The following is a 19042-nucleotide window of genomic DNA, read 5'->3' as shown; positions in this document are numbered from 1 at the left end:
ACCCCCCATATTGGTGAGACGGGTCGCTCCATTAATCAAAGGATCAGTGAGCGCGCAATTGACCTTAAGCATAGAAGAACCAAGTCTTCTACTTTAGCAGAGCACGTGGAGAAAACTAATCATCACGTATGTATCGAGGAAGCTAGTGTTATTGCTAAAGTTTCGCATTTCCATCATCGGAAATTTAGGGAGGCCCTTGAGATTGAAATAAGGCCGATCAATCTCAATAGAGAGGATGGCTGGAAGATCAGCTGTTGTTGGGTCCCAGCGCTCTCCTCCTAGTCGTTTTCTTCCTCCCCTCCCTAGGTTTAGCTTGATCTTGTTGTCTTTTAAGTAAATTCCCCTTGTTTCCCGTTTCCTGTGGCCTTTGTTCTTTAAGGTGTGGTTGTTAAGTTTTGAAGTATTTTGGTAGCAATTAATTTATGCTATTAGGTTTATTCTAATAATTTTAATTAACAATAAAAATAATCTTGAATTTAATCTATGATAAGGTGTTATTTTTAACCCCTAAATAAAATATTAACTAATTTCTAAATATTAATTTTTTTTTTACCCTTATTTATTTTATTTCTTTAAAATAGTCCCTTTACCTCGTATATTAATAAGAATATAACCAACTATATTTATATTTAACAACTTTTGTAACTAACTATTAATTACTCTAATATTTATATAGGTAATAACTTTTATAATTAACTATTAATTTATATTAGTTTATTTTAATATATAATTATAACTATAAGTTTATAAAATGGTCCCCTTACTTTTATTTTTTATAACTAATAATTACTTTAATATTTATAGAGGTAATAACTATCAATTTATATTAATTTATTTATTTGAATATATATTTATAACTATAAATTCATAAATGGTGCCCTTGCTTTTATTTTTATTAAAATATACAACTAATTGAATTAACTTATTTATTTAAATATAGTTTTTGGCCCTAATCCAGTCCATCTAACCGTTTCTCGGTCAAATTTAGCCGTTAGACAATATAGTCGTTACCTGGTCAGGAAATATAGCCGTTGGATGCTCTGCGCTGACTATTTAATATGCTAAACTAGATCTGTTTCTTCAACTTGTGCTCACGATGAACCACACTGGTTGGTTCGAAACACGTCGACAAATGAAATATCATATGATTATATTAGGTAATGTATGCTTTATAATGCAAACTTTATGCGTGGGCCCAAATTGTTCATGATTGTTGTATGGCATGGTATCGAGTTAGGTTTCCCCACCTCGAGGATGAATTTTATGGTACCCTAATTGAAGTCATCCCCAAGTGATTAAGTTCTTACTAGTCGTTGATAGACCCACAAGTATGGGGCGACCAAGTTCCATGTTGCTTTGTAGAACTTACAGTAGAATCCGTAGATCGCTTAGGCTTTATCGGCGATAATCATTGATTCCATGCATATAAACAATCAACCAATATAAAGAAAAATGCATGGTCATGATCACACCTTTTCTCCTCCACAACCTTCTTCAAGACCTCATCTTAAAATGTTGCATCACTGCTTCTCACTCGATATAAGTAGTTGAGACTAGAGAAACAATTTGTAATGATCAGTAAATGCTTTCTTAATCACCCTTCTTTAATTCACCCTCTCATTCTTTCTCCCGGAGCATACATCTTCGCTCTTGTGCTTTTGATTCTTTCTTAATCATCCCCTTTTTAGTCAGTGTCCCGCTCTTTCTATTAGAGACATATATCTTGTCTCTGGCGATTTTGATTGTCAAGGCCTTAAAAGAGACCACAGTAGTCCTATCCCCAATCTTGAACAAATGTTTTCAAGCATGAAGTTATGATTCCCGATCATGCTCAAATTCCTTGACCCTCATAAGGTGGGACAACTTGGACCAAGCCTATTTTTCTTCATCAAAAGAGATGAGGTGAAGGTCCTTAGACATAGTTTCAAATTCTTCGTAAATGCCCCGGTGATGTAAACAAAAAAACTCACGGGGTTGCCGTGCCTAAAAATTCATACCATGCATATCCACCAAAATCATAACCATGGTGAAAGATGGAAGCAAAGCCATTACTAATTTACCAGGGAGATGCTACCATAAATTTTGTTTACACTAGCAATGAAATGTTAAATCCAAGGCAAATAACAAAGCGCACTAGTCAATTACAACAAATGAAATTTTATTTGCCTTTTGACGCAGTCCAATTCTATATTCTATAGTTGAAATGTATAAAATCAACTCCACTCACACTCACACGATATAATGGATGGATGATAGAATGATTTTTCCATTGATTTGTGTATATTATTAAAAGTATTTTGTGGAGGTTGAATCCAATCATGTATCTAATAATTATTAATTTCTAAAAATCTAATTCCAAAATAAACATACATACCTATAACACAAAAGAATGAAAATAATAACAGTAAAACTGAGAAAACTACATGCATTAAATTCCAAGATTCCAAAAATAAAATGGGATGAAAACACTAGATTCCAAGATTCTAGAATTAAAATTGAAAGTGAAATGGATGAAAACCTTAAATTCCAAGATTCCAAAAATAGGAAGAAATGCATGCATGTGACCAAACGTAAACCTAAACGTAACAAATCCCAATACCAATAAATAATACTTGGGAAGAGTAGAGTGGATGATGACAGTTACACAGTGAAAGAGAAAGAGAAGGCGAGAAAGCGAGCGAGATTTGAATGATATTTGGCGAACGACAAGCGGGAAGAAGCACCCAAGTTTTATCTCTCTCTACCTGCTGGCAGCCATGGGAGCGGCCGCGCAATTCATCTCAGAGAAACCCGCACCACACCTGCAAAAGTGTGGCCGAAGCCACACCTGCAAAAACGTTGGAGCTCCAAAGAAAAATGAAGAAGACAGGGATAGACGGGGGAGAGGTCAGGCTCGGAAAAAGATTCAGAAAGCCTGCCGTTACTGGCTCGCAGGCAATTGCATGCACACAGGAGATGACTGCAAATATCTGCACTCCCATGTTGTTGGAGGCTCCGATGTCACTTTCTTGACAAAGCTCGTTGGCCACAGTAACAAGGTATGTAGCTTCTCGGTTTCCTTATTTGCTATGCATATGTTTTGGTTGGCTTCTGGTTTTCTCGCTCCCTCTGCATACTCTTGGTTTGCTCGTTCTTTGTTGGTTTCCTTACAAAATGTGCTCTGTTTCTTGGTTTCCTTGTCTTTTTTCCATATCCATTTGATTTGCTTGGTTTCCTTGTCTTTTCTCCATATCCATTTGATTTGCTTGGTTTCCTTGTCTTTTCTCCATACCCATTTGATTTGCTTGGTTTCCTTATTTTATGTGCTTTGTTTCTGGGTTTTCTTATCTTCTTTGCACATCCATTTGATTTACTTCCTTCCCACAGGCTATTCGAGGGATTGCTTTTCCTTCTCATTTAGGCGCTGCCGACAAACTCTATTCCGCTGGACAAGACAACAAGCTTATGGTCTGGGACTGCCATACAGGCCAGGTACTCTGAGCTTTTACTTACACTCAACTCTTATACTGTCTATAAATATCTTCATCGAAGCTTAACGTCTTCTTTCTTAAACAGGGTACACATATTCCTTTACATGGCGTGAGCGAAGCTGGATGCCTCCTCAGTGAAGGTCCTTGGATTTTTGTTGGCGTTCCTAACGCTGTCAAGGTAATTTAACGAGATTAACCTTAGTATTAGAATTGTTTTTGTCAGTGTGATTTCCTTCAGGTTGCTAACACAGTGGATTTATATTTCAGGCTTGGAATACTCTCACGTCCACGCAACAATCTTTAGATGGCCCCAGGGGACAAGTTCATGCCCTTGCTGTCGTTAATCAAATGCAAATGCTTTTTGCTGGAACAGAAGTGAGTCTCCTAAACTGCTTTGGCTTATGTAGTCATATTTGTTGTGACAAACCCCCTGATCTAAGGAGAGATGGTCAGTGGGTCACTTGACTCCACTGCCGTTGACCGGACTTCTTTTTTTTGAAATACATAATGCCAAAACCAATTTCCTTCGTATGTACAGACTACACCAGTTGACCCGACAATTGACTCATGGGACTTGTCATGAGACTTCTTGACACCACCGCATATCCTGACATGAACAAAGATATCTGAATCCTCTACAAATATCCTCCACCTTGGAATATCTGTCCCATGACCTAGTTCTTCTTCTTCTTTTTTCTTGGGTCAATTACAACACATTATTTAAAGTTCACGAAGGAAATAAGTAGGCTTGTCACATTTGTAGTGTGTTTTCTTTTATTAGCTAAACTCTAGGTCATGACTAGTGTGTTCGAAATCGGTGGAACTAGCCCGTCCGACCGGACTGGGGCTCGAACTAGTCTGTTTCACAGCCTTGAAAGCTTTTTGGCTGGTCGGTACCGAACTGACTGATTCTATACAATTTGACCAAAGACATTCCAAATGTAATTAAAAAAATAAGATAAAATAAACATGAATTTTTGAGTGGGGCGGCATAACTTTCAAGCCTATGGCTCTTGAATCCTTGGGAGTAGGCCACTTCACAATAGCCTCAATCTTAGCAGGATCAATTCTCAAAGCACCTCCTCCTACTATGTGTCCAAAATAAACCAAAGAAGTCTTTCCAAATTCACACTTTGACATTTTAAGAAATAACTGATTCTTCTCAAAACATCGAGTACTTTCCTAACATGCATGACATGATCTTCTCTAGACTTGCTGAAAATTAAGATGTCATCTAAGTAGACATTAACGAAATCATCAAGAAAAGGACGCAAGACATTATCCATTACCCGCATGAAAGTTGCAGGTGCATTGCACAAACCAAACGGAATCACAAGCCACTCAAAGAGTCCTTGTTTGGTTTTAAAGGCTGTCTTCCAAATGTAACTTTCTTCAATTCTTACTTGATGATATCCACTGCGCAAGTCTAGCTTAGTGAAATATCGAGCATCTTTCAGTTGGTCTAGCAAATCATCTATCCTTGGGAGTGGGTAACGATTCTTTACCGTTATCTTGTTCAAGGCCCTGAAATCAACACACATACGCCAAGTGCCATCTTTCTTTGGAATCAATACAATCGGTGACCCACATGGCGAAGTACTTGGCCTTATGAAACCCTTGTCCAACAAGTCCTTGATTTGCTTCTTTATTTCAGCATTCTCCATAATAGATATGCGGTACATGCCTATGTTTGGAAGAGGACAATCTGGATGCAAATGGATTTCATGCTGAATCTCCCTCTTAGGAGGCAAACCTATTGGCTCCTTAAACATCTCATGATATGCATCAACTACATCATACAGATCTGATTTAAGTTTTGGATCACAATTGTCAAATGACTCATGATTCACATCAACCTTGGGCTTAATCATAAGAAGAACAAAATTCTTACTTGAATTGACCAGCCTTTTTACCTGTCCTGCATTCACCATCGCTATATTTGTCTTCTTGCGATGAGCTCTAACAATGAACTCCTTGCCATCTTTGAAAAGATGATATTTTTTTTCATGGCGATGAAAGATAGCTTTCCTGTCAAACAAGTAAGGACTTCCCAAAACAATTCCTGCTATATCAAAAGGTACCACATCAAGTTCAACTGTGTCAATAAAATGTGCAGTAATTGCAAAGCGCAATGTGCACTTTCTTGAAACTTGTAAATTTGCATCCTTGCAAATCCATCCAAGTGGATATCGCTTCGGATGTGGAACGGTCTCAAGTTTAAGCTGCTTGACCAAGTCCTCTGATATAAGGTTTGCTTGTGACCCACTATCAAAAAGTGTGTCAATTTTAGTATGTTTTGAAATCACCCTCACATGAAACAGTTCAATTCTTTCTTCCTCATTAGGAGCTTGTACATGGCAGTTTGAGGTACTAGTGCTGGCTTGAGTTTCAATTTCTTTTCCCTTCAAGTTTTTCAAACCCATGGCTGCAATTTTGGTTTCATCACCTGAATCTTCCCCTAAATCTTGTGGTGTAGATGTAGTAGCAACAGTTTTCTGTTTCCCTTTGGATTTGTTAGATTGAGGTCTTTTTTCAGGATGTAATTTCCAACAGTTTTTCTCCTCATGGCCTGGTTTAGAGCAGTGTTTACAGATCACTTTTTCACTATCCTGTTTGACAGATGCATTCTTTTTGCCCTTTCCCTTGGAGGTTTTCTCTTTGTTTTTTCCCTTGGGGGGCTTGTTTCTACCCTCTTCAAATGTGTTTTTTCCCCTTGCCTCTAAATGGGTAGCTTGGACACAAACCTCGTCCAGGCTAGTAGGGTTAAACATCAAGATGGTGTGTCTAAGGTAGCTATGCAAGCCACCAATGTATTTCAGCAAGGTTTCCTGGGTCTGTAAATCTACCCCTAACAAGAGAGCTCTTCTCCTGAATTCTTGGGTGTAGTCTTGGACACTCTGACCCTTAAGTTGTCTGAAATTTTGCCAATTCATAATGGCTTTCTGCATGTGAGCAAGAGGATAAAACTGTTTTTTAATGGCTAACAGAAATTCAAGCCATGTTAAGGTAACCTTACCAAATTTCTTGATCTCCTCTTTAGTCTTGGCCTCCCACCAGACCAATGCTGCTCCATCCATTCTCAAAGAAGCCAACTGAATCTTTGTGGCATCATCATGCATATTTTGGATCCTCAAGTAAACTTCCAACTGCCTAATCCGGTTGTCAAGATTTTCTGCATTCACTTCACCATTAAACATAGGTAATTCGAATTTTACATCAAGCTTCAAAAAAGGACTTTTTCCAGAGGATCTATGCTTATGAACAGAAGAAGACGAGGATGAAGAGGAAGAAGGTGAAGATGGGGGTGGTGGATCACCATTTCCTCCATGTCCTTTCTTGGAATGATCCTCATCCTTCTTACCTCCTGAAGAGCCCTCTCCTTCATGTTGATGTTTGGACCCTTCTCCAGCCAATTTCTCATTTCTTTCTTGGTACAATATCCTCACCATTTCAGTGAGGTCTAAGAAAGCCTTTCTGAAGACTCTTTCTTCTTCTCTTGGATCTGTCTCTGTAGGAATTTCTCCTTCATGTTCAGACATCCTTGAAGCTTCTGCTGAGACTCTTGAGGGTGAAATTGAAGGTGGAGGTGATGGCTCTCTGGCCTTCCTTGACTGAGGATTCTCTCGTTCTCTAGTCAACTGTCCTTCCCCTCTTTTAAGTTTCAACCTGGTAAGCATCAATACTTTGCAAGACAGTTAGAAGATCTTTGCACAAAACCTTGAGCTCCGATACCAACTTGATCTGAATTTGAAACTACTTGTAATTTGTTTGCAAGGTATTCAATTCAGAATTATACATGTTTAAAAGATTTCCATGTCTTGCAGAAAGAAAACAAACGAAATTTTCAGTTGTTCATGACCCATTTAAGCATAGCAGATTTATTTCCTTTTACTGTTTAACACACTAAAACGAATTTGTTCTGCAAAATAACTCAACCACAGATGCAAAAGAAGTTGATAAAACAGTTCACCCCTCCTGTGCTACGTCTGTTGGGTCCAAAGCTCCCAAATGGGCTTGTCCTTGCTTTCATTAAATGCTCAAATTGAAAATACAGCTGAATAGAAGCATCTACAGGTGAAATAGATGGTAAAAATGGATTCAGAACACTTGAATCCTTCAGGATTGACTATTGGATCACCTCCAATGGATACCTGCAACCCTATACAGTCTTCACAAAACTGGGCCCTTGTGGCTCCTAGAAATTTCACGGCTCCAAAACCTCTGCAAATGACCTCAGATGGCTGTAAGACCTGCACCAATGGCTTCAGAAGGTCGAAAATACCCAAAATCAAAAAAAAAATCGTCCAAAACCGCCTTTCCTAGCCAAAGTTATGGCCATTTAGTGATCCCCTCCAGTTTAGCCTAAAAGAACTCCAGCTAACTTTAGTTAATGTCCAGTTAGGCCCGCCAATTTTGGCGCTCCTGCCAGAATTTCCGCCAAAAGCCTGCAGTTACATTTATTGCTGTGGTTTATCTCGGAGTTCGTGCTGGCGGTTTGGGCTGGCGGTTGGGGCTTAAGCCCTTGGTTCTGGGCCAAAAAAATTTGTCCAAAACCGCCTTTCCTAGCCAAAGTTATGGCCATTTAATGATCCCCTCCAGTTTAGCCTAAAAGAACTCCAACTAACTTTAGTTAATGTCCAGTTAGGCCCGCCAAATATGGCGGGCCCGCCAATTTTGGCGCTCCTGCCAGAATTTCCGCCAAAAGACTGCAGTTACATTTATTGTTGTGGTTTATCTCGGAGTTCGTGCTGGCGGTTGGGGCTTAAGCCCTTGGTTCTGGGCCCGCGGTGATATGAAAGGGGGGTTGGCCCCCTTCGGGCCTCGCCCAACAGAACGTTAAACATTAAATAAGACTTTTTTCTGCCCTTTTATCAACACATGCCCCCGTGGCCTAATGGTAAAGCGTTGGACTGTTATTGATGAGGTCGCGGGTTCGATTCACATGATCAAAAAATTTTGATTATATCCGCCGATGAGCTTGCTGACGTCATCTGGGGGCCATGTGGCGGCCTCTGGGCCTGCCACGTGGCAGCATGTGATTGGTTGCTGGAAAGGGAATATTCCAAGGAATATTCTGCGAAATATTCATTTTTAAATTATTTTTTTTTCAAAAATTAAAATTTCCAATGTTATTGACAAACTTTTCTTTTTGCCATAACTTCCTCATACGACGACCGTTTTTCGAACCGTTTGCGGCGTCGGAATCGGGAAGACGAGCACTTTCCATTCGTTCAACTTTGAACCAATTCTGAGCACTTTAAATTTTGAGCATTTTACGACACTTAGGACATGAGCACCTGATCACCAAGGGGAGAATATATGGGGTTATATGAATATGATATGATACAGGGGGGGATATATGGGGTTAAATGTACATGGGACATGTACATTTATATGCAATACTGTTCAACATGATAAAGGGGCAGCATGTGCAATGTGTGAATAGGTGTATAGAGAGAGCATTCAATCATATTTTTTTCCCTTATTGGTGAGCTATTATATTTTATTACTGTAATATAAACAATATAGTCAATGGGAAAAAATCATAATGAGCATTGGGTGAATGTACAACAAGATATCCAAACTTCCATATGAATGTATGACAAAGATCTCATACATTATGATTGAACATAACTACCATCTAGAAACCAAAAACCAAAAACGTCTTCCTTGAGGAAAACCAAGTAACACTAAATAAACAGTTGCAGAGTCACAATCTTAAGCTTATAGAAACAACATAGAGGTTTTTCCATGAAGGAAACAAAACCCTCTATGGATTGGTGATCCATGGTGCATGCAAAATTTGGAAAACCCCAAAACCTATGAAGAGAAGTTGGAGTTAGATAGTTTGGGTCTTAAACTCTCATCGCGAGTTTGTTTTGACCAAGGGTTGGTGTTGAATTCAAGTATATGTCGATAGAGCGTACGAGCTCTCGACTGAGATTCTAATTTCATCACATATTCACACATCCTTCCCAAAACCCATGACACGTCTTCATGGGATTAACCTTATGTTAATGGAAAAGCAAGGAGAGGCATCAACAAACAATGCATCAATTGTTCCAATGAAAAAGGGGCCAAACCCCAAGGATTTCATAGATACAAGGATGAATGACCGCTCAAGTTGGTCACAGGCCTTCTCAAAACCTATCTTATAAAAATAGAATCAAGTCCAATAACATAAGCCCATTCCACACCTTCGCACACAACAATAAGATCATCTAGGATGTATCTACCTTGTATGAAGCATTTATGCTCTAACATGATTATATTAGTTGAATTGAGGCTTCTGTGATCCATATCAAGTTTATGAGAAATGGGTTTATATTATTCCTTGTTCCTTTGGGACCCCCCATATTGGTGAGACGGGTCGCTCCATTAATCAAAGGATCAGTGAGCGCGCAATTGACCTTAAGCATAGAAGAACCAAGTCTTCTACTTTAGCAGAGCACGTGGAGAAAACTAATCATCACGTATGTATCGAGGAAGCTAGTGTTATTGCTAAAGTTTCGCATTTCCATCATCGGAAATTTAGGGAGGCCCTTGAGATTGAAATAAGGCCGATCAATCTCAATAGAGAGGATGGCTGGAAGATCAGCTGTTGTTGGGTCCCAGCGCTCTCCTCCTAGTCGTTTTCTTCCTCCCCTCCCTAGGTTTAGCTTGATCTTGTTGTCTTTTAAGTAAATTCCCCTTGTTTCCCGTTTCCTGTGGCCTTTGTTCTTTAAGGTGTGGTTGTTAAGTTTTGAAGTATTTTGGTAGCAATTAATTTATGCTATTAGGTTTATTCTAATAATTTTAATTAACAATAAAAATAATCTTGAATTTAATCTATGATAAGGTGTTATTTTTAACCCCTAAATAAAATATTAACTAATTTCTAAATATTAATTTTTTTTTTACCCTTATTTATTTTATTTCTTTAAAATAGTCCCTTTACCTCGTATATTAATAAGAATATAACCAACTATATTTATATTTAACAACTTTTGTAACTAACTATTAATTACTCTAATATTTATATAGGTAATAACTTTTATAATTAACTATTAATTTATATTAGTTTATTTTAATATATAATTATAACTATAAGTTTATAAAATGGTCCCCTTACTTTTATTTTTTATAACTAATAATTACTTTAATATTTATAGAGGTAATAACTATCAATTTATATTAATTTATTTATTTGAATATATATTTATAACTATAAATTCATAAATGGTGCCCTTGCTTTTATTTTTATTAAAATATACAACTAATTGAATTAACTTATTTATTTAAATATAGTTTTTGGCCCTAATCCAGTCCATCTAACCGTTTCTCGGTCAAATTTAGCCGTTAGACAATATAGTCGTTACCTGGTCAGGAAATATAGCCGTTGGATGCTCTGCGCTGACTATTTAATATGCTAAACTAGATCTGTTTCTTCAACTTGTGCTCACGATGAACCACACTGGTTGGTTCGAAACACGTCGACAAATGAAATATCATATGATTATATTAGGTAATGTATGCTTTATAATGCAAACTTTATGCGTGGGCCCAAATTGTTCATGATTGTTGTATGGCATGGTATCGAGTTAGGTTTCCCCACCTCGAGGATGAATTTTATGGTACCCTAATTGAAGTCATCCCCAAGTGATTAAGTTCTTACTAGTCGTTGATAGACCCACAAGTATGGGGCGACCAAGTTCCATGTTGCTTTGTAGAACTTACAGTAGAATCCGTAGATCGCTTAGGCTTTATCGGCGATAATCATTGATTCCACGCATATAAACAATCAACCAATATAAAGAAAAATGCATGGTCATGATCACACCTTTTCTCCTCCACAACCTTCTTCAAGACCTCATCTTAAAATGTTGCATCACTGCTTCTCACTCGATATAAGCAATTGAGACTAGAGAAACAATTTGTAATGATCAGTAAATGCTTTCTTAATCACCCTTCTTTAATTCACCCTCTCATTCTTTCTCCCGGAGCATACATCTTCGCTCTTGTGCTTTTGATTCTTTCTTAATCATCCCCTTTTTAGTCAGTGTCCCGCTCTTTCTATTAGAGACATATATCTTGTCTCTGGCGATTTTGATTGTCAAGGCCTTAAAAGAGACCACAGTAGTCCTATCCCCAATCTTGAACAAATGTTTTCAAGCATGAAGTTATGATTCCCGATCATGCTCAAATTCCTTGACCCTCATAAGGTGGGACAACTTGGACCAAGCCTATTTTTCTTCATCAAAAGAGATGAGGTGAAGGTCCTTAGACATAGTTTCAAATTCTTCGTAAATGCCCCGGTGATGTAAACAAAAAAACTCACGGGGTTGCCGTGCCTAAAAATTCATACCATGCATATCCACCAAAATCATAACCATGGTGAAAGATGGAAGCAAAGCCATTACTAATTTACCAGGGAGATGCTACCATAAATTTTGTTTACACTAGCAATGAAATGTTAAATCCAAGGCAAATAACAAAGCGCACTAGTCAATTACAACAAATGAAATTTTATTTGCCTTTTGACGCAGTCCAATTCTATATTCTATAGTTGAAATGTATAAAATCAACTCCACTCACACTCACACGATATAATGGATGGATGATAGAATGATTTTTCCATTGATTTGTGTATATTATTAAAAGTATTTTGTGGAGGTTGAATCCAATCATGTATCTAATAATTATTAATTTCTAAAAATCTAATTCCAAAATAAACATGCATACCTATAACACAAAAGAATGATAATAATAACAGTAAAACTGAGAAAACTACATGCATTAAATTCCAAGATTCCAAAAATAAAATGGGATGAAAACACTAGATTCCAAGATTCTAGAATTAAAATTAAAAGTGAAATGGATGAAAACCTTAAATTCCAAGATTCCAAAAATAGGAAGAAATGCATGCATGTGACCAAACGTAAACCTAAACGTAACAAATCCCAATACCAATAAATAATACTTGGGAAGAGTAGAGTGGATGATGACAGTTACACAGTGAAAGAGAAAGAGAAGGCGAGAAAGCGAGCGAGATTTGAATGATATTTGGCGAACGACAAGCGGGAAGAAGCACCCAAGTTTTATCTCTCTCTACCTGCTGGCAGCCATGGGAGCGGCCACGCAATTCATCTCAGAGAAACCCGCACCACACCTGCAAAAGTGTGGCCGAAGCCACACCTGCAAAAACGTTGGAGCTCCAAAGAAAAATGAAGAAGACAGGGATAGACGGGGGAGAGGTCAGGCTCGGAAAAAGATTCAGAAAGCCTGCCGTTACTGGCTCGCAGGCAATTGCATGCACACAGGAGATGACTGCAAATATCTGCACTCCCATGTTGTTGGAGGCTCCGATGTCACTTTCTTGACAAAGCTCGTTGGCCACAGTAACAAGGTATGTAGCTTCTCGGTTTCCTTATTTGCTATGCATATGTTTTGGTTGGCTTCTGGTTTTCTCGCTCCCTCTGCATACTCTTGGTTTGCTCGTTCTTTGTTGGTTTCCTTACAAAATGTGCTCTGTTTCTTGGTTTCCTTGTCTTTTTTCCATATCCATTTGATTTGCTTGGTTTCCTTGTCTTTTCTCCATATCCATTTGATTTGCTTGGTTTCCTTGTCTTTTCTCCATACCCATTTGATTTGCTTGGTTTCCTTATTTTATGTGCTTTGTTTCTGGGTTTTCTTATCTTCTTTGCACATCCATTTGATTTACTTCCTTCCCACAGGCTATTCGAGGGATTGCTTTTCCTTCTCATTTAGGCGCTGCCGACAAACTCTATTCCGCTGGACAAGACAACAAGCTTATGGTCTGGGACTGCCATACAGGCCAGGTACTCTGAGCTTTTACTTACACTCAACTCTTATACTGTCTATAAATATCTTCATCGAAGCTTAACGTCTTCTTTCTTAAACAGGGTACACATATTCCTTTACATGGCGTGAGCGAAGCTGGATGCCTCCTCAGTGAAGGTCCTTGGATTTTTGTTGGCGTTCCTAACGCTGTCAAGGTAATTTAACGAGATTAACCTTAGTATTAGAATTGTTTTTGTCAGTGTGATTTCCTTCAGGTTGCTAACACAGTGGATTTATATTTCAGGCTTGGAATACTCTCACGTCCACGCAACAATCTTTAGATGGCCCCAGGGGACAAGTTCATGCCCTTGCTGTCGTTAATCAAATGCAAATGCTTTTTGCTGGAACAGAAGTGAGTCTCCTAAACTGCTTTGGCTTATGTAGTCATATTTGTTGTGACAAACCCCCTGATCTAAGGAGAGATGGTCAGTGGGTCACTTGACTCCACTGCCGTTGACCGGATTTCTTTTTTTTTGAAATACATAATGCCAAAACCAATTTCCTTCGTATGTACAGACTACACCAGTTGACCCGACAATTGACTCATGGGACTTGTCATGAGACTTCTTGACACCACCGCATATCCTGACATGAACAAAGATATCTGAATCCTCTACAAAAATCCTCCACCTTGGAATATCTGTCCCATGACCTAGTTCTTCTTCTTCTTTTTTCTTGGGTCAAATACTTACATTATTTAAAATTCACGAAGGAAATAAGTAGGGGGGTTGTCACATTTGTAGTGTGTTTTCTTTTATTAGCTAAACTCTAGGTCATGACCAGTGTGTTCGAAATCGGTGGAACTAGCCAGTCCGACCGGGTTGGGGGTCGAACTAGTCTGTTTCACAGCCTTGAACCGGAAGTGGCCGGTTCGGTACCGAACTGACTGATTCTATACAATTTGACCAAAGACATTCCAAATGTAATTAAAAAAATAAGATAAAATAAACATGAATTTTTGAGTGGGGCGGCATAACTTTCAAGCCTATGGCTCTTGAATCCTTATCCAATTTATGGTAATGTCCTCCTTGTTCTTTTTCTTTTTTTTCATCCTTTTACTTAAATTTTTAACATTAACATGAAATAACTGAGGATTTTTTAGAGTGGTTCCAACTTCATTGGATTTAATATGGAGAAAGCAAATTTCTAGAGCTCGCTCAAAATCTAGTAGACTTAACCGTTTCTCGGGATTTCAAGATTGGGGGAATTGCAATGTTTCCATTGGATTTTGTCATGTACGAGGGTATGGAACTAGTAATTAATCAAGATCACCAAACCCTCTATGTACCCTGATGTTAGTGGCATTGGTTGTCAAACTCCTTTATCATGACCCTATAAAAAATGTACCCATCGCTCAAACAAAATCTTGACTCGACATGCTACGCTTTTTCTATCTTATTTTAATGCTTAGAGTGTGATATTGATGACGAAGGTCCCAACAGAGGCAATGGTTATGATGATATGTATGTATTTGTTGTAGCATGATTTTCTTTTTCTTTTTTTAGTGCGAGAGGCCATCTAGAGCCTATTTTTTGTTGTATTTTCGTTTCAGAGATGAATTGCACTCAATGCTATTTTGGTTACATGCTATATCAATGAGAAGTTTTGCTTGTCTGTGTATAAAATGCTTTTGATTCATACGAATGCACATGACTATATATCTTTTTCTTTAAAATTTGAATGTATGTATTTTCGGCCGACCAATTCTCCAGTCCGGTTTTTTAGTGGTTCTGGTCCGGTTTCAACTGGTTCTCAGTTCGCCAGTTTGGTTCCGATAACATTGGTCGTGACTTTATTACATTATATAGCCCCACTGATTACGTTGACTTACGGTTTTACAGGATGGCACTATTTTTGCATGGAAATTTAATTATCCAGCCAATGCCTTTGAACCTGCAGTTTCCCTCGCAGGGCACACCCTGCCTGTTGTCTCATTGGTCTCAGGGGCAGGAAGACTCTACTCCGCTTCCATGGACCACACAATAAGGGTATGTTTCTTTGCTTCTCGTCCACTACTTTTATTTGTATTTGTTTACACAGTAAGATAAAAGAAAATTTGGGCTAACCTGGTTAATAAAAGCACAAATAAACATTGTTTTTCTTGCAAGCTTTGATGTTTTTCATTCACTTACAATTTTAGAAAATGAATTATGTACCCAATTCCAGATGAGTTTATATTTGACAGTTGTAAAGAAATTCACAGGTCTGGGATATGGAAAGTTTTCAATGTATACAGACCTTGAGGGATCACAAGTCAGTTGTAATGTCTCTTCTTTGTTGGGATGACTATCTCTTGTCGTGCTCATTAGACAACACGGTGAAGGTAAGGAAGACTTCATCATATGTCCATGTTTCATTCAGGAAACAAAATGGTGCACAAACTTCATTGGAATTTCTAACTCATCAAATGCAATGCAGGTATGGGCCGCTACATCAAGTGGAGCCTTGGAAGTGACTTACACTCATAGCGAAAAGAATGTATGTTATCTAATCCTCTCTACCTATAACAATTGTGTACATTTTATAATTAGTTTTTTTATCCATGCAACAGCCTATTTACTTAGTTGCAGTGCAATGCTATTTTTGTATTCATGATTTATCTACTAAGTTGCATTGCAACGTGCTTCTATCTGGCATGGTGGTCCTAGGATCTGAAATCAAAGAGGGGTAACCAGTCCATGGGGATGGTGTGACCTCTTTATTTTTTTTAAAGCCAAAGTGACATCTAGATTATTTATTAATTATTTTAATCAAACATGTTTTGTTCTGCTGCAATTCTGTAGTTAGTTTTATGATTTATAAGTCTCAGTAGTTGAAGGACGCCAAGGCCCAAGGGCAAGACATTTGTGCATCAGAAATTATTTAGTGGGTTTTGTGATTTATAAGTCTTGGTAGTTGAAGGACCCCAAGGCCCAAAGGCAAGACATTTGTGCATCAGAAACTAGATACCACAGTAAAATCAAATTCCACGAGAAAGTCTATGATTCATTCTTTTAATGGTTTCTTTACTTCTCTCAAATCTAGATTCTAAACATCCAGGTTGGGTAATGTATTTTATTGGAAAATCAACTACACTTACTACGCAAAATCTCTGATATTTTGCAAACTTGAACTTGTCTGTTTTATTATTATCATTATTATTTTAATGCAGCAAGGCCTTGCATGTAAGTGATATTTTGTTTTTTGTGTATGGTGTAAGAATCGAGTCAAACAATCCTATTAAGTCACTAGATATTGCAAGGTTTATGTTTCTTTTCTCAGAATTAAGTGGAGTTAAATTATTTTGGTCTTGCTTCTCACAGGGTGTTCTTGCACTATGTGGAATGAATGACAAACAATCCAAGCCTGTCTTGCTTTGTTCCTGCAACGATAACAGTGTGCGCCTCTACGACTTGCCATCGTAAGTATAGCTGCTCTTGAGTTCATTATACTAAAATATTGGAAAATGGAAACGCATTTTTGATCATTCTGAGAATGAAAACAAGTTGGGCTTCGGAATGCCTTTGGGCTATTTCAGGGTCATTTTGTCCTTGTTTTAAAAATATTTAATGGACTAGGAAATTGTTGATGCGCTCATTTATGGAGTTACATGAATGTGCTCATATTGTCTGCTTTTTGGTAAAATAACATTTACGGGTTTTGTCTCAGGTTTAAAGAACGATGTACACTGTTCTCGAGAAATGAGGTGCGAGTATTCCAGCTTGGATCTGGTGGATTATTTTTCACTGGTGATGGAGAGGGGGAACTTAAAGTATGGAAATGGGATACCCAGACTCTATGAGAGGCTGAGACAACCTATAAGAGTTTTGTTGTAATTAAGAGTCTCCAGTTGAAATGCTACTGTGGTCACTCCGACCCTTGTTCATATCTCCCACATCTGAAGCTCCTCCTGTACCCTTTTCACTTAGCATACTCTAACTACATCCACGCCGCTATGATCGTATTGGTCTGTGGAATAAACTCACATTGACAGAGGTATCTTTAGATGGCCCTGGGCACAAATTCATTCCCTGGTTTTGTCGCTAATCATATGCCTTTCACTGAAACACAAGTAAGTCTCCTGCTTTCTTTCTGTAATCATCTGTGTCATGTGTTTTGCTTTATTAAGTAAAATCTAGTTATATGTATGGCATCTTCTGTTTACTGTGGTTATAGTTTTCTCCATTTTAATTTTTTCTAAAACATTATTTGCTGACAGAGAAGTGGAGGACATTTTCCATCACATGCAAACTAATTTTGTCTCCACCCACAATCATTTACTGGCTTTTGGTAAGGTTTGGGACCATATTTATCAATTTACGGTCTTATCAAAGTTTTGTATACTTTCAGTTTCATTTCAGATCCATTTATACTTTTTATGAAATGTGGTAATGCACTTTCAGAAGTTGATGGCATATTTCTCCGAGAGGAGACTTTCATAATTGTATTGTCATTTATCTGCATATTTTGAGAAACACATTTCTTTTGCAGGTGGGCTATGATATTTTCCATCTCATCATATGTGCATCGTGCAAACTGATTTTCTTTCCTCCCACAATCATTTACTAGCCCTCAGTAAGGTTTGCGACCATATTTATCAATTTATGGTGTTACCAAATCTTCTTCCAATACCTTCAATTTCATTTCACATCCATTTATATTTTTTTTATGAGCAGTTGTAATGGATTTTTGGAATTAGATGATATATTCTCCTGAGACAAGCTTTCATTGTTGTATTGTCATTTATCTGCATGTTTTGAGGGACATATTTATTTTGCAGGTGGGCTATGACACTTTCCGCCTTCTTAAAATGTGCATCAGATGCAAGCTGGATTTTTTTTCCATCCGCAATCATTTACTGGCCCGTGGTAAGGTTTGGGACGATATTTATCAATTTATGGTCTTATCAAAGCTTTCTATACCTTCTGTTTCATTTCAGAATCGATCCATCTATACTTTTATGTGGTAGTGCATTTTTTGAGATTTGATGATATATTCTCATTAGAGTAGACTTTCATGATTGTATTGTCATTTATCTGCATATTTTGAAGGGCATTTATTTTGCAGGTGAGTTATTGCTGGGGCTGCTCCGTTGTTGACCAAGTTCCACAAGTTGTGGGCTTTGTTAGTTTAGGATATCCTTTTGGTGTGCGGCTGCATCAATAATCTTTGGTGGGCACCACAAATCTACTCTGCAGTCTCCAAAATCAAAGGCAGTATTGCAGCCATTCCCTTCTTGCAAAGCAAAGCCCAGCAGATGCAAAAATAATGGCACGTCCTGTGTACTTTGGACGATGTTCGAAAGGTTTAGATGTAAGATACTTGTTGGTGAGGCTGATTAGGCTGTGCGACAGCTATCACATTGCTCAATCAACAAATATTTGATTCTCTCACTGTTGGACTCGATTTGATTATTTTTTCCCCTTTGGTATAGTGTTGATTAAGATACGGGACTGGTTGAATATACTGTTACTGATTAGCATTGAGTGTGAATATCTCATCTTCTTCTCAGTTTCAAGAGTAAACTTATATTTCCTAGATGTTCCTAGTGGAAAATGTTTGAATAATTTTGGTATGCAAATATCTTGTCTTCTTCTCAGTTTGAAGTGGAAACTTGTATTTTCAAAATGCACCCAGTGCAAAATGTTTCAATACTTTTGGTGATCTGATAAGTATACGTTGTGCAAACTTACATCTATTCTCATTAATTAGATGGTGCCTAGGCTGCGTCGATTTTTACTCACTATTACACA

The 19042-nt window shown here is 37.9% G+C and overlaps 2 protein-coding genes across 3 annotated transcripts; both read left to right on the top strand.

Annotated features, from left to right (window-relative positions):
- The first annotated feature begins 2665 nt into the window (after positions 1 to 2665).
- LOC149267611 (zinc finger CCCH domain-containing protein 17-like) lies at positions 2666 to 4379 on the top strand. Its single transcript, XM_089412845.1, has 5 exons — positions 2666 to 3038; positions 3367 to 3471; positions 3556 to 3648; positions 3738 to 3845; positions 4263 to 4379. The coding sequence occupies exons 1-5, from the start codon at positions 2757 to 2759 to the stop codon at positions 4377 to 4379; spliced, it is 705 nt and encodes a 234-aa protein (XP_089268971.1). The 5' UTR covers positions 2666 to 2756.
- An 8091-nt stretch (positions 4380 to 12470) lies between these two features.
- On the top strand, positions 12471 to 18818 carry LOC149267610 (zinc finger CCCH domain-containing protein 17-like). 2 transcript variants are annotated; one of them, XM_089399260.1, is made up of 13 exons: positions 12471 to 12855; positions 13184 to 13288; positions 13373 to 13465; positions 13555 to 13662; positions 15152 to 15298; positions 15514 to 15633; positions 15729 to 15788; positions 16613 to 16710; positions 16959 to 17361; positions 17509 to 17579; positions 17781 to 17864; positions 18070 to 18157; positions 18357 to 18818. In XM_089399260.1, exons 1-9 carry the CDS (start codon positions 12574 to 12576, stop codon positions 17089 to 17091), a joined length of 1146 nt encoding a protein of 381 aa, XP_089255386.1. In that variant the 5' UTR covers positions 12471 to 12573; the 3' UTR covers positions 17092 to 17361; positions 17509 to 17579; positions 17781 to 17864; positions 18070 to 18157; positions 18357 to 18818. The 2 variants fall into 2 exon arrangements, with proteins under 2 accessions (XP_089255386.1, XP_089255385.1); XM_089399259.1 differs by having other exon boundaries at positions 17781 to 17869.
- The last annotated feature ends 224 nt before the right edge of the window (positions 18819 to 19042 follow it).

The sequence above is a fragment of the Pinus tabuliformis genome, chromosome 6 (genome assembly GCF_031772625.1).
Source record: "Pinus tabuliformis cultivar Carrire ecotype Pingquan chromosome 6, CPIR1, whole genome shotgun sequence".
Lineage (NCBI taxonomy): Eukaryota > Viridiplantae > Streptophyta > Pinopsida > Pinales > Pinaceae > Pinus > Pinus tabuliformis.
The sequence above is the reverse complement of the archived record's forward strand: the minus strand, read 5'-3'. Positions and strand labels throughout refer to the sequence as shown.

What these genes read in the sequence shown, in the direction of transcription:
- LOC149267611 (XM_089412845.1), top strand. Translation starts at nt 2,757, where the DNA reads ATGGGAGCGGCCGCGCAATTCATCTCAGAGAAACCCGCACCACACCTG. An exon ending in GCGTTCCTAACGCTGTCAAG is followed by an intron (nt 3,649 to 3,737) that starts GTAATTTAACGA and finishes TTTATATTTCAG; the next exon opens with GCTTGGAATACTCTCACGTC. An exon ending in TGCTTTTTGCTGGAACAGAA is followed by an intron (nt 3,846 to 4,262) that starts GTGAGTCTCCTA and finishes GCTAAACTCTAG; the next exon opens with GTCATGACTAGTGTGTTCGA.
- LOC149267610 (XM_089399260.1), top strand. Translation starts at nt 12,574, where the DNA reads ATGGGAGCGGCCACGCAATTCATCTCAGAGAAACCCGCACCACACCTG. An exon ending in GCGTTCCTAACGCTGTCAAG is followed by an intron (nt 13,466 to 13,554) that starts GTAATTTAACGA and finishes TTTATATTTCAG; the next exon opens with GCTTGGAATACTCTCACGTC. An exon ending in CCATGGACCACACAATAAGG is followed by an intron (nt 15,299 to 15,513) that starts GTATGTTTCTTT and finishes AGAAATTCACAG; the next exon opens with GTCTGGGATATGGAAAGTTT.